Source organism: Podarcis cretensis, assembly GCF_951804945.1.
Source record: "Podarcis cretensis genome assembly, chromosome: 14".
In the NCBI taxonomy this organism is placed as follows: Eukaryota; Metazoa; Chordata; class Lepidosauria; order Squamata; family Lacertidae; genus Podarcis; species Podarcis cretensis.
This window is the reverse complement of record NC_137183.1, coordinates 46,291,527-46,304,777: the sequence shown is the minus strand read 5'-3', so window position 1 is coordinate 46,304,777 and position 13,251 is coordinate 46,291,527. Positions and strand designations below refer to the sequence as shown.

At 49.5% G+C, this 13,251-nt stretch overlaps 1 protein-coding gene across 1 annotated transcript in view; it reads left to right on the top strand.

Moving 5' to 3' along the window:
- The window catches only part of MYH16 (myosin heavy chain 16), a 63,867-nt gene that overhangs the window by 37,103 nt on the left and 13,513 nt on the right, over window positions 1–13,251 (top strand). The window contains exons 24-35 of the mRNA XM_079953663.1: window positions 147–251; window positions 1,235–1,321; window positions 2,164–2,309; window positions 4,813–4,903; window positions 5,024–5,080; window positions 7,114–7,200; window positions 7,296–7,541; window positions 7,649–7,766; window positions 8,827–8,954; window positions 10,106–10,302; window positions 11,964–12,096; window positions 12,557–12,773. Of these exons, the coding sequence (XP_079809789.1) occupies window positions 147–251; window positions 1,235–1,321; window positions 2,164–2,309; window positions 4,813–4,903; window positions 5,024–5,080; window positions 7,114–7,200; window positions 7,296–7,541; window positions 7,649–7,766; window positions 8,827–8,954; window positions 10,106–10,302; window positions 11,964–12,096; window positions 12,557–12,773 (1,612 nt within the window). The remainder of the gene's footprint in view (window positions 1–146; window positions 252–1,234; window positions 1,322–2,163; window positions 2,310–4,812; window positions 4,904–5,023; window positions 5,081–7,113; window positions 7,201–7,295; window positions 7,542–7,648; window positions 7,767–8,826; window positions 8,955–10,105; window positions 10,303–11,963; window positions 12,097–12,556; window positions 12,774–13,251) is intronic.

Sequence of the window (13,251 nt, the reverse complement as noted above, 5' to 3'; positions counted from 1 at the left end):
AGAGATTTGAGTTTTGATCTTGTGGGATCCTGATAAAATGGCAGGTTCCCTCTTTCGGTTGGCACCTGGTCTTGGATTTTGCAATGAATTAAACAAGCTGAGTCGTGGTTGGGCCTGCATTAATAGGCCTCCCTTCTCCCCTCCAGGCTTTGGACCACAGAGTCAGGACCCTGACCACGGACCTTTCGGCACGGGAAGACGCTGTCACAAAACTCCAGAAGGAGAAGCGGGCTCTGGAGGAGTTGCACCAGGTAAGAAAGCCCAGTCGTAAGCTGTACCATAAAGACAAAACAGAAAAAGATAAATATTTATAGGCTGTGTTTCTGAGGAAATCTCTCTCAGGGGACCTTGTGCCACATCTGCATTATACATTTAAAGCACTGCTGTACCACGTCAACAGGCATGGCTTCCTGCAAAGAATTCTGGGAAGTGTAGTTTGTTGCAGGTGTTTATTAGGAACAATTGTCACTTAAAATGCAGATGAATTTTCCTGATGATGATATTATTATTATTATTATTATTATTATTATTATTATATATAATGAAACTGCAAATTGCTGCAGAAATGTGGGAACTGAATTCAAGATTGGAAAAATGAGCAACTGAGAGAAATGAAAGGGACCAATTTGCCCCAGCCTACCAGGGACATGGGTGGCGCTGTGGGTTAAACCATAGTGCCTAGGACTTGCCGATCAGAAGGTTGGCGGTTCGAATCCCCGCAAGGGGGTGAGCTCCCGTTGCTCGGTCCCTGCTCCTGCCAACATAGCAGTTCGAAAGCACGTCAAAGTGCAAGTAGATAAATAGGTACCACTCTGGCGGGAAGGTAAACGGCGCTTCCGTGTGCTGCTCTGGTTCGCCAGAAGCAGCTTAGTCATGCTGGCCACATGACCCGGAAGCTGCATGCCAGCTCCCTCGGCCAATAAAGCGAGATGAGCGCCGCAACCCCAGAGTCGGCGATGACTGGACCTAATGGTCAGGGGTCCCTTTACCTTTTACCAGGAAGGGAAGAGAATGTGAATCCCCATCAGGATGCTGCCAACTCCTGTGCTGTGTCTGTTGGTGTGTGTGTGTGTGTGTGTGTGTGTGTGACTTCTGTCAAAATTTCGAGAGCCAGAAAAAATTCTTGGATGACCAGATCAGATCAGATGGCCTGATCTCAAAGAGGAACACCCCTGGCTTCTCTTTAGTTCCCTTTGGCCATGACAAGTTTCCCTTGTTCTCCGTCTCTCCTTAGAAAACTCTGGACGACCTTCAGGCTGAGGAGGACAAAGTGAATCACCTCACCAAAAACAACAGCAAACTTAGCACCCAGATACACGAGGTCAGTTACCGATTGGTCGACTGGGGTGCTGTCTTGATCTGCCATTGGGTAACGGCACTTGTCATGCAAATAACGCCTTGAGATTCTACACTGTCCCGCCCTATGCGGAGTGGATATGTAATTGGAAACCATGTGGCATTAGCAAAAGCGCAGGTGTGTGTGTGTGTACGTGCAGAGGGAGGGGCTTGTGACCTCCAGGAGCCCCAATAACATACAGTAGATTCGGGGCAAGCAAAAGAGATTGTTGCGCCCTCTTCATTCCTCTTTGTGTTCTGGGAGACCGGTGAGGGCAGAGAGAGCTGGTCGCAGCAGGAGGGGGAGACTCCCTGGCTTCTTTAGCAACCTGGCTCATCTCTGCCTCTTGGCCCCCTCTCCTCTCCTCTTCAGCCTCGGCTTCTGCCTCTGCTTCTGGACTGCTCTCTGCCACAGACTCTCCCTGCTCACCAAACCTTGTGGCCTCTTCAGCTTCCGACACGTCCTTTTCCCAGGCTTCTCTCTCTTCTCCCTCTGACCACTCCTTGTCGTCCCACCACCAATCCCTGGGCTCTAAGCCCTTGGGGTTTCCCCAGTTGGTTCCTCCTACCATCCCTCTGCATCCAGCTGGTCCATGACACTGGCCCACACGGTCCCCCTGGGAGCTACAGGGCTGAGTGAAGGTTTGGACCCTCATCTCCCAAGGTCCTAGTCTGGCACTCCACTACCTCACACTGCCTCCCCGTGGTGCGTCTCTTTTCCGTTGCGCCAAAGGAGTGTTGTGTGTTCCACCTCGGTGGTTCCTTCCCATCATCCTCTTTGCTTTGCTTCCCTTTGTAATTCACTTTTGGGTTGATTTCTTCAACCAGCTGGAGGACAACTGGGAGCAGGAGAAGAAGATTCGTGCTGAGGTGGAGAAGGCCCGCCGGAAGGCTGAGGGTGACTTGAAGATGACCATTGAGAACCTCAACGAGATGGAGAGAGCAAAGCTTGATTTGGAGGAGGTGGTCAAGAAGTGAGTGAGGGGGTGGATTAGGCATGCAACACTGCAAGGAAGGCGGTTGGGAATTAAAGTAGGAGTGAACTGTGGGTTGGCCAGCAGAGAAACTACTACTACTACTACTACTACTACTAATAATAATAATAATATTTATACCCTCCCATTGGCTGGGTTTCCCCAGCCACTCTGCACGCCTTCCAACAGAATACAGTGGTACCTTGGATTAAGTACCGTATTTTTCGCACCATAACACTCATTTTTTTCCTCCTAGAAAGTAAGGGGAAATGTCTGTGCGTGTTATGGAGCGAATGCCTACGGGTGGCGGGGGGGGGATCTGCTGCAGTCGTAAGCAGAGGATCCATGGTTCCCCTTCCTTCCCTCCTCCATGGCTCGCTTTGAAACAGCAAAGCGGGAGAGGAGCCGCTTACACAGGTCTAAGTGGCTCCTGTCTGGTTGGCTGCTTTAAACAGTGCTCTCTGTCCCTCTCTCCTCCCCACTCAACTCACTAAATAGCAGCAACTTTTCAGCTCTCTAAGCCGGGGAGGAGGGAGAGAAGCAGAGCCTGCTTGTTTTAAAGGAGCAAAGCGGGAGAGGAGAGGAGCCTTCTCCCCTTATACCCCTCTCCTGCATTATTAGCAGCATCCTTCTCCACACACCCCACGCATGGTCCTTGTCCCTTGACTGCTTTTCTTTCCCTCCCCACTTAAAACATGGTTACAAAGCACAGATCCACATGGATCCTCAGGATTTTTGCTACCCCAAACTCACCGTCAGATCACATGTCTGTGGCCACAGCATGAACCACAAAAATCATACATCCACTGTTTCGTTTAGAATATTTTTTTTTCTTGTTTTCCTCCTCTAAAAACTATGTGCGTGTTATGGTCAGGTGCGTGTTATAGAGCGAAAAATACGGTACTTAATTCATTCTGGAGGTCTGTTCTTAACTTGAAACTGTTCTTAACCTGAAGCACCACTTTAGCTAATGGAACCTTCTGCTGCTGCCGTGCCGCCAGAGCACAATTTCTGTTCTCATCCTGAAGCAAAGTTCTTAACCAAGGTACTATTTCTGGGTTAGCAGAGTCTATAACCTGAAGCATCTGTAACCTGAAGCGTATGTAACCCGAGGTACCACTGTATTAAAAACACGATAAAACATCAAACATTAAAAACTTCCCTAAACAGGGGATGTCTTCTAAAAGTCAGATAGTTGTTTATTTCCTTGACATCTGATAGGAGGGCATTCCATAAGGCAGGTGCCACTACCGGGAAGGCCCTCTGTCTGGTTCCCTGTAACCTCACTTCTTGCAGGGAGGGAACCACCAGAAGGCCCTCGGAGCTGGACCTCAGTGTCCGGGCTGAACGATGGGGGTGGAGACGCTCCTTCAGGTATACTGGGCCGAGGCCGTTTAGGGCTACTCATATATCTGGGGCAGCCAACAAGGTAACATCCAGGTGTTGTTAAACTCCAATTCCCACCTCCCTTAACTATTAGTCATGCAGGGGCTGATGGGAATCTAAGTCTGACAGCATCTGGAGGGAAGACACATTCAATATATCACCAAGATGTACTAAGAAAAAGTTGAAGGCACTAAAAACTGTTGCCTTACTAATTTTTCTTAGACTCCAACTCCCATAATCCCTGGGGTTTGTGGCAATTGGAGTCCAACCACACCTGGAGGGCCACAGCTTGCTAACGGCTTGTTACACAGATGTCTCCTAGCAATTTACAACATATTTGAAAAAATAAGTATAAATACATTATAATATTAATTTGAGAAACGCAAACTTGAATGCACATCAAGATGTACAAAAGAACACCTCGCTGTATCAGTGACAGGAAGGTTTGGCAAGTACCCTAACAGCAAAAAAAGAGAGCATCATCTCAGTCCTGGAAGAATAATAGAATTGCAGAGTTGGAAGGGACCACAACGGTCATCTAATCCAACCCCCTGCAGTGCTGGAATCTCCTGCCCAACGTGGGGCTCAAACCCACAACCCTGACATTAAGAGTCTCCTGCTCTACTGACTGAGCTAAGGTAAGCTTTTTCCTGGCAGTGAAAAGATATCCATGAAGGTGCCAGGCGGACCTTCCTGGGGAGAGTGTCCCACAGACAGGGAGTCACAACAGAGAAGGCCCTCTCCCTTGCCATGTATCTGGAATAGGGAAGTTGTTGCTTTCCAGATATTGTTACTTGGATCGTGTCCAAGGCTGATGGGAGTTGGAGGCAAACAATATCTGCAGAGCCACAGGTTCCCTGTCCCAGGTATACATGGCCAAGGTGATAGGATTCCTTTATCACTACCCTAGGGAGTCTTAAAGCTGCTAACAATCTCCTTTTCCCTTCCTCCCCCACAACAAACACTCTGTGAGTTGAGTGGGGCTGAGAGACTTCAGAGAAGTGTGACTGGCCCAAGGTCACCCAGCAGCTGCATGTGGAGGAGCAGGGAAGCGAACCCGGTTCACCAGATTACGAGTCCACTGCTCTTAACCACTACACCACATCTTCCCTTGCAGGCGAGACATGGAAATCAACTCTATCACCGGCAAAGTGGAAGATGAGCAGTCCCTGAACTCCACACTCCAGAGGAAACTGAAGGAGCATCAGGTAGAAGAGAAAGAGGCTGAGGGATTCAGAAAGAACAACCTTCTTGGGTAGCTTTTCTGCTTTTACTCTTTGCCTAAATACTTCTTCAAGCCTCATGATCCTCGCATGTCTTTCTCATAGGCCCGGATTGAAGAGCTGGAGGAAGAACTTGAAGCAGAACGTTCCATAAGGGCAAAGGTAACTTTTTTAACCCCCTTGTGCACACTGTTGTTAAGAGCTTCGACACTTGCCCTCACAACAAGCCTGTAAGGTAGGCCGTTGCAATCTCCATTTTACAGGCTGGGCAACTGAAGTCAGAAGCTAGATAGTAATCTGAAGGCCCGCAGGGAGTTCACAGGCCAACTGGGATCTGAGCCCAGATCTCCTGAGCCCGACATTCAATCCAGCAGATTGCACTGGGTCTCATTTAGTGTAATTACAATCAGGTACAGTGGTACCTCGGGTTACATACGCTTCAGGTTACATACGCTTCAGGTTACAGACTCCGCTAACCCAGAAATAGTACCTCGGGTTAAGAACTTTGCTTCAGGATGAGAACAGAAATTGTGCCCCGGCGGTGCAGCGGCAGCAGCAGGAGGCCCCATTGGCTAAAGTGGTGCTTCAGGTTAAGAACAGTTTCAGGTCAAGAACAAACCTCTGGAACGAATTAAGTACTTAACTCGAGGTACCACTGTACTTGTAAAAACAAAAAAGAAGAAGAAGTTTCAAATGGGCAACTCTGGATGGAGGAGTTTTGTTTGAAATCGGCTAAAGAGCAATACAGGATATATCAGCCCACTAAGGATGCCTGGGTGGGGCAATGTAGAGTTTAATATTTTCAGAATTATAGAGAGCAACTCCGAGGATCATCTGGAATCTCAACTGAAGCATCCATGGCAGATGGCCATCCAAATCTCTGCTTAAAAACCTCCAAAGAAGGAGAGGCCACCACCTCCTGAAGAAGCCCATTCCACTGCCAAACAGCTCTTGCTTCAGAAAGTTATTCCTGATGTTTAGTCGAAATCTCCTTTCTTGTTACTTGAAGCCATTGGTTTAGGTCCTCCTCTCCAAAGCAGGGAAAAACAAACTTGCTCCATCTTCATATATTTGAAGGTGGCTCTTATATCTCTTCTCAGTCTCATCTTGTCCAGGCTAAACATGCCAAGCTACCAAGCTTCTTCTACTGTTCCTCAGAAGGCTTAGTTTCTAGACCCTTGATCATCTTCCTCTGCACACGTTCCAGCTTGTCAATATCCTTTAATTGTGGCACCCAGATGGGGGCTTAGTTTGTCCTTTTAATTGATGCATTAGTTAGTATGTTTACTATTACAGTGAACCCTCTGGATACGAACTTAATTTGTTCCAGGGGTCCATTCACACCCCAAAAATCACATAAATAGAGGTGCGCTTCTGCGCATGTGCACGGGGCGAAACCCGGAAGTATACACTTCCGGGTTTGCCATGGCCGTAACCCGAAGATTCCATATCCAGAGGGACATGTAAGTAGAGGTACGACTGTATTATTATTATTATTATTATTATTATTATTATTATTATTACAGTGGTACCTCTGGATATGAACGGGATCCGTTCCGGAGCCCTGTTCGCATGCTGAAGCGAACGCAACCCGCGTCTGCGCGTCGCGATTCGCCACTTCCATGCATGCGTGTGATGTCATTTTGACCGTCTGCGCATGAGCGAGCTGCGAAACCCGTTACTTCTGGGTTACCGCGGAGCGCTACCCGAAAGTGCTCAACCTGAAGCAACTTCAACCCGAGGTATGACTGTATTCCTAACTACACTGAGCTGTCCAGGGGTCATCAAGGCATGTTGCAGGTAGAAAAGCAAATGAACAAACCAGTACAGTGGTGCCCCGCAAGACGAATGCCTCGCAAGACGGAAAACTCGCTAGACGAAAGAGTTTTCCGTTTTGGAGGTGCTTTGCAAAACGAATTTCCTATGGGCTTGCTTCGCAAGACGAAAATGTCTTGCGAGTTCCTGCGGGGTTTTTTTCCTCCCCCTCCTTTTTCTAAGCCGCTAAGCCGCTTATCCGCTAAGCCGATAAGCCGCTAAAAGCCGCTAAACCGCTAATAGCGCTAATCCGCTAAGCCGTCAAGGGGTTGCTTCGCAAGACGAAAAAACCGCTAGACGAAGAGACTCGCGGAACGGATTCTTTTCGTCTTGCGAGGCACCACTGTATTAAGATGTGTTCTTTCCCAAACTTCCTTCAGGTTGAGAAGCAGCGCAGCGACATCTCCCGGGAACTGGAAGAGCTCAGTGACCGGCTGGAAGAGGCTGGTGGGGCGACCACCTCTCAGGTATGCATGAGCCAAGATGGAGGAGCCATTCAACCCATTACGCAGATGAAAGGTCAGGGTGGTCACCCGCTCCCTCTATGTCTTCCTGCCTCCAGATTGAGCAGAACCGCAAGCGGGAGGCCGAGCTGCTGAAGCTCCGCCGGGAGCTGGAGGAGGCTGCCTTGCAGAGTGAGGCCACGGCTTCCACCCTCCGCAAGAAGCACACGGACGCCATGGCGGAGATGACCGAGCACCTTGAGAACCTGCAGAGGGTGAAGTCCAAGCTGGAGAAAGACAAGCAGGTTATGAAGGCCGAGATTGAAGACCTCAGCGCCAGCATGGAGACTATCCAGAAGTCCAAGGTAGGGTCCGTTTCTCCCCTTCGCAAAGACTTGGCTGCTCTTGGAAAGGTAAGAAGGATGTGAGCACCTCTTTGCTTTATATGCCATCCACTCCACGTCTTCTGCAGATGAATGCTGACGCTCATGTCCGCAAGCTGGAAGACAACCTGTCTGAAGCCAACGCAAGGCTGGCCGAGATGGAGAAGAACCAAGCGGAAATTAATGCCATCAGGAGCAGGCTCCAAGGTCAGGATCTTTCTGGACTGATTCGGTTGCCTGCAATGTTGCGTCCAACTCATTCTTGGGCTGGATCTATACTGATTGTAAAAAACGCTTTTAGAGTGTTATATAGCTCTCAATGCAATTTTACATTGCATTGCTCTACAGCACCCTCTGGTGTCACATGTTTATAACGCATTTATTACATTTTAACTGATTAGTTCAGGCTTCCTCAGCCTTGGCCCTCCAGATGTTTTGAGACTACAATTCCCATCATCCCTGACCACTGGTCCTGCTAGCTAGGGATCATGGGAGTTGTAGGCCAAAAACATCTGGAGGGCAAAGTTTGAAGACTGTTTATTTAGTCCTTGGTTTTCATATGCTGCTTAGCACTGCAGCAGACCTTTCTCCTTTATCTCCCTTCCTTTTCCTTCATTCTCCCTTCTTGAATCAGGAGGCATTGGAATCTTGCTAAAATTGAAGGGCTTTCAAACAGCCCAGGGCTGCTCTCCCAGCCTATGAAAACCAGAGGCTGAAACACCAGCACAAAGCTGCTTTAAAGCCCTTTGCAAAAGGGCTTTCAAGCAGCCCACAGCTGCTGTTGCAACCTCCACAGGAGTGCAGGGCTGCTTGAAAGCTCTTTAGCTGGCTTTCATTCTTTTTTACGGGCTTTATTTGGCTGTGCACACCTGTTCCCAGAAGGGAACTGGCAGGCACAGCTGACGCAGCAGGATTTAACCTCGCTCAATTGCTGACAAGCAGGTGTTAAGGTCTGCTGTTTTGTTGTGTACACATGTTCTCTTCTGGCACAGCCAAAGCAAGCAAGCGAAATGCAGTGTCTTTCTCCCCTTGCCAGCCCTGTGATTGATGTCTCTCCAAGTGTCGTGCTTGGGCCCAGCAATGCACTTAGGAACCCCGGAACAAAGGGGTTTGACAGGTGACCAGGACCACCCACCAGCCAGTCGTGTGACACCACACAACCATGTGATGTCAACCCGCCTGTCAAATTTGGCTCGTGAGGCAGAAAGATTCTCTGCCCCTATCGCAGACCCTTAAGCCTGGGCTTTCCCGCTACTTTCTGCTACAGCTGAGAACAGCGAGCTGAGTCGGGAGCACGAGGAGAGCCAGACGAGGCTGAACCAGATTCTCCGCGTCAAGACGTCCCTCACCTCCCAGGTGGACGACTTCAAGCGGCAGCTGGACGAAGAGTCCAAGGTAAAGATGGGTGAATAATTGTATTGAAAAACATGCATGCCTCATTCAGAACTGCTGACCAGCGCCCCCTTGGGATGAGCGGCAGAAGCGCAGCCTCTCAGTATAAGAACCTTCTGTCAGGAATGCTGCCCCATGTGGTGGACTCCATAACTGCAGCATGTTGGAGATCTCAGCTGGTTCGTTATTGTTCCTTATTCCTGCCTTAAAGGGTAGGTCCTTTGCCGCAGAGGGTGGCACTCTGGCTCTTCTCCAAGCAAACCCTCCAGCCCCATGTGGCAAGAAACGTCACTGCAGTTTCGCAGTGTAGAACCTTCCAGACTGACTCCGCCCAGGCTGCCCATTGGCTCTTCCTGGGCAGAACAGAGTATAAGAAGACTTCCTGACTCAATGGCACTTTGTTTGAGCACCTATAGTTATCTGAGATGTGGCAGGCCTTGTGTTTCTGGGCTTGCTCTGTGGCCCTGATCCCAGTTTGGTTCTCCAGTCCAACCTTCTGGTTGACATCCTAATCTTGATTGGTCTTATTTCCTGGCTCCTTACAGCTACCTCTGGCCCAGACCTGACATGTCTTCATAATTATCATGGACTACAATTTTCCCTTTAAAACAAAACAAAACAAAAGATTTCCAGTATGCAGCCAGAGTCAGCAATTTGCTTTTTCTCATAGCAGTGCATCACATTCCGGTTCACCGAGAAGGAGGGTGCTTTGCATAGAATCATAGAATTGTAGAGTTGGAAGGGACCCTGAGGGTCATCTAGCTCAACCCCCTGCAATGCAGGAATCTCATGTACTGAGTATCCATGGCTTGTGGCCATCCAACCTCTGCTTATAAACCTCCAATGAATGGGAGTCCACTGCCTTCTGAGGGAGTCTAGCAGGACTAGTGGTCAGGGATGATAGGAATTGTAGTCCCAAAACAGCTAAAGGTCCAAGTTTGGGAAACAATGATGTAAGTTGTAGCCCAACATCTGGAGGGTCACAGTTGAGCCACTCCTGGTGTGAAGAGTGTACCTATGGACCTCTCCATACACTCTGATCACCTGGGCTTACCAGGGTCGAGCCATGTAGGGCTGAAGGGCAGGGTAGAAATTTTAAGTAGAGGAACTAAACGGGAAACTGTACTAAGCAGCTATGGCTTTGGTGTCTGTAGGCTCGGAGCGCCGCCGTGGTAAGTCTGGCCAACACCAAACACGACCTGGACCTGATCAAAGAGCAGCTGGAGGAAGAGCAAGGCGGCAAAGCAGAGCTGCAACGCTTGGTCTCCAAGCTCAACACTGAAGTCACCACGTGGAGGACCAAGTATGAAACGGATGCCATTCAGAGGACGGAGGAGCTGGAAGAGACTAAGTGAGCATGATTTTGGGGAGAGGGAGGGGGCTCCTGGTCAACCTTCTGAGGGTCATATGCTAGTGTTGGTCAGAGCCAGAGACAAGTGGGTGGAACAATACATGTAAATTATACTTTTGTACAGTAGGCAAAGCAGGCGGCGCTGTGGGCTAAACCACAGAGCCTAGGACTTGCCAATCAGAAGGTCGGTGGTTCGAATCCCCGCAATGGGGTGAGCTCCCGTTGCTCAGTCCCTTCTCCTGCCAACCTAGCAGTTTGAAAGCACGTCAAAGTGCAAGTAGATAAATAGGTACCGCTCCAGTGGGAAGGTAAGCAGCGTTTCCACGCGCTGCTCTGGTTTGCCAGAAGTGGTTTAGTCATGCTGGCCACATGACCCGGAAGCTGTACGCCGGCTCCCTCGGCCAATAAAGCGAGATGAGCACCACAACCCCAGAGTCGGCCACAACTGGACCTAATGGTCAAGTAGGCAATGGTTTACAGTAGGCACACACACACCATCACCTCTTTCTATCCTCTGTCCAGGCAAGGAAAGGGGATTATAAACAACACTTTCCAACCACAGGAAAATACTCAAGCAGGGTGCAAAGCAGAGCTGGCCTGGAGGTGTCCCAAGGGCCAGACACAGAAGGAATGTAGGAATTGGGCCTTTGGTGTGTTGGCACCTTCCCTGGAATATGAGACAGATGCTGTCAGTGGAGGAGGAAGAGGAGTGCTGGGGGAGAGCACCACCCCAGCGACACGATCCTTCTAGGGTGCCATCGCGGCTGCCCCCCCCCGCCTGCGCTGGGTGCCACGCCCCCACAGGCGGCGTGCCACGCCCCCGGGATGCGCACCAGCCCCTGCCTGCTCTCCGCCCCCCCCCATGCCGGAGCATGAAGCTTGGCCACTGGATACTGTCGTCTTTCCATTCCTTTCCTCTTTCAACAAGTCTTTTAAGTAGAGATTTCCCCCAGTCTGAATCTGCACTGGAACTATTTTTAAAACTCTCTTTATATGTGGAATTGTGTTGAAATGTTTGTGTGTGTGTTTTTATAAATGGAAGTGCTTTTAATTGCTCTTTGTTTTCCGGTTGCTCATAGTTTTATTTGTTCGACAACTTTTCATTCTGATGTCACCTGCGCTGGGACAAAGGTCAATAATAAACACGACATCTCCCCTGCTCTTTATGGTGCCCAGTATCTATCTTGGGGAATAGCCGATATGCCGTCCGCACATTGCTGGAACTCCCAACTGTCGTCGGCCCCTGCCAGCCTGGTTAGGGCTGATGGGAGTTGTAGTCCAGCAACATCCGAGGTGCCAGAGGGTCTCCCATCCCCGCATGGAGGACTTTAAGACAGGCACATTGAATTCGGTCTGAAAATCGGCTTGGAGTGAGTGCACCCAATGCAATTGCGTTGCAGCCTTCTCTGCTGTGCAATGGCCTCCCCAGATTGGTTCACCTGGTGCCTTCTTTACAGTCAGATCCAGATATCTCTATCCTCATCCCCCATAGAGGTGTCAGGGAAAGTGCATGGAAGCACATCTCCAGTTATGGGCCTGTCTGAGAGCCAGGAAGGGATGCAGCAATGTTGCTCTGGAAGGATGCTGCCGCCACTATGGTATTAAACCCACAACCGATGCAACGCTGACTTGCATTCTCGTGTCGCGGTGTCTTCTTCCAGGAGAAAGTTGACTGCCCGGCTCCAGGAGGCAGAGGAGACGGCTGAAACGGCTCAAGCCCGGGTGGCCAGCATGGAGAAGAACAAGCAGAGGCTGCAGATGGAAGTGGAAGACCTCACTCTGGATCTCGAGAAGGTACCCGATTCGCAGTTCCCAAAACAGTTTAGGGAAGTTTTTAATGAATGATGTTTTAATGTATTTTTAAATACTTTTTTGGAAGCCACCCAGAGTAGCTGGGGAAACCCAGCCAGATGGGCGGGGAATAAATAAATTATTATTATTATTATTATTATTATTATTATTATTATTATTATACCTCATGTTACGTTTGCTTCAGGTTGAACGTTTTCAGGTTGCGTCCTGTGGCGACCCGGAAGTACCAGAAAGGGTTGCTTCCGGGTTTCGCTGCTCGCGCATGCACAGACACGCAAAATGATGTCACTCGCATGCGTAGAAGTGGCGAGTTGTGACCCACGCATGCGCAGAATTGCGTTGCATTCTGCTCATGTTGCGAACGGGCTTCCGAAATGGATCCCGTTCGCAACCAGAGGTACCACTGTATTATTAAATGCCCCGCTTGACTTTCTCTCCCCAGGCCAATGCAGCCTGCGCAGCCCTGGACAAGAAGCAGAGAGCCTTTGACAAGATGCTAGCGGAGTGGCACCAGAAGTGTGAGGAGCTGCAGCTGGAGGTAGACAACTCCCAGAAGGAATGCCGCATGTACATGACGGAGAACTTCAAGCTCAAGACGGCCTACGAGGAATCCTTGGAGCATTTGGAATCTGTGAAGAAGGATAACAAGACTCTCCAGGGCAAGTGTTTCCGGGGCTGTGGATTCTCTGTGTTAAGAAATAGGGTGGAGATAAGATTTGGTTCAGTTCCAAGTGGAAGGCAAACTGATCTAATTCTCACTTTCTGAAATACAAGACACGGCCAGAAATACAGCCCTACTTCGAAATTTGCGCTTCTATGAATTTTGCCTTGCAGTTCTTAAGCAAAGTAACACATGAGAGCAAGTGTGGTGTAGTGGTTAAGAGCAGTGGACTCGTAATCTGGTGAACCAGGCTCGCTTCCCCGCTCCTCCACATGCAGCTGCTGGGTGACCTTGGGCCAGTCACACTTCTCTGAAGTCTCTCAGCCTCACTCACCTCACAGAGTGTTTGTTGTGGGGGAGGAAGGGGAAGGAGAATGTGAGCCACTTTGAGACTTCTTCAGGTAGTGATAAAGTGGGATATCAAATCCAAACTCTTCTTCTTCATCTCCAAAAATGCATATCCTAGAGGTGTACCT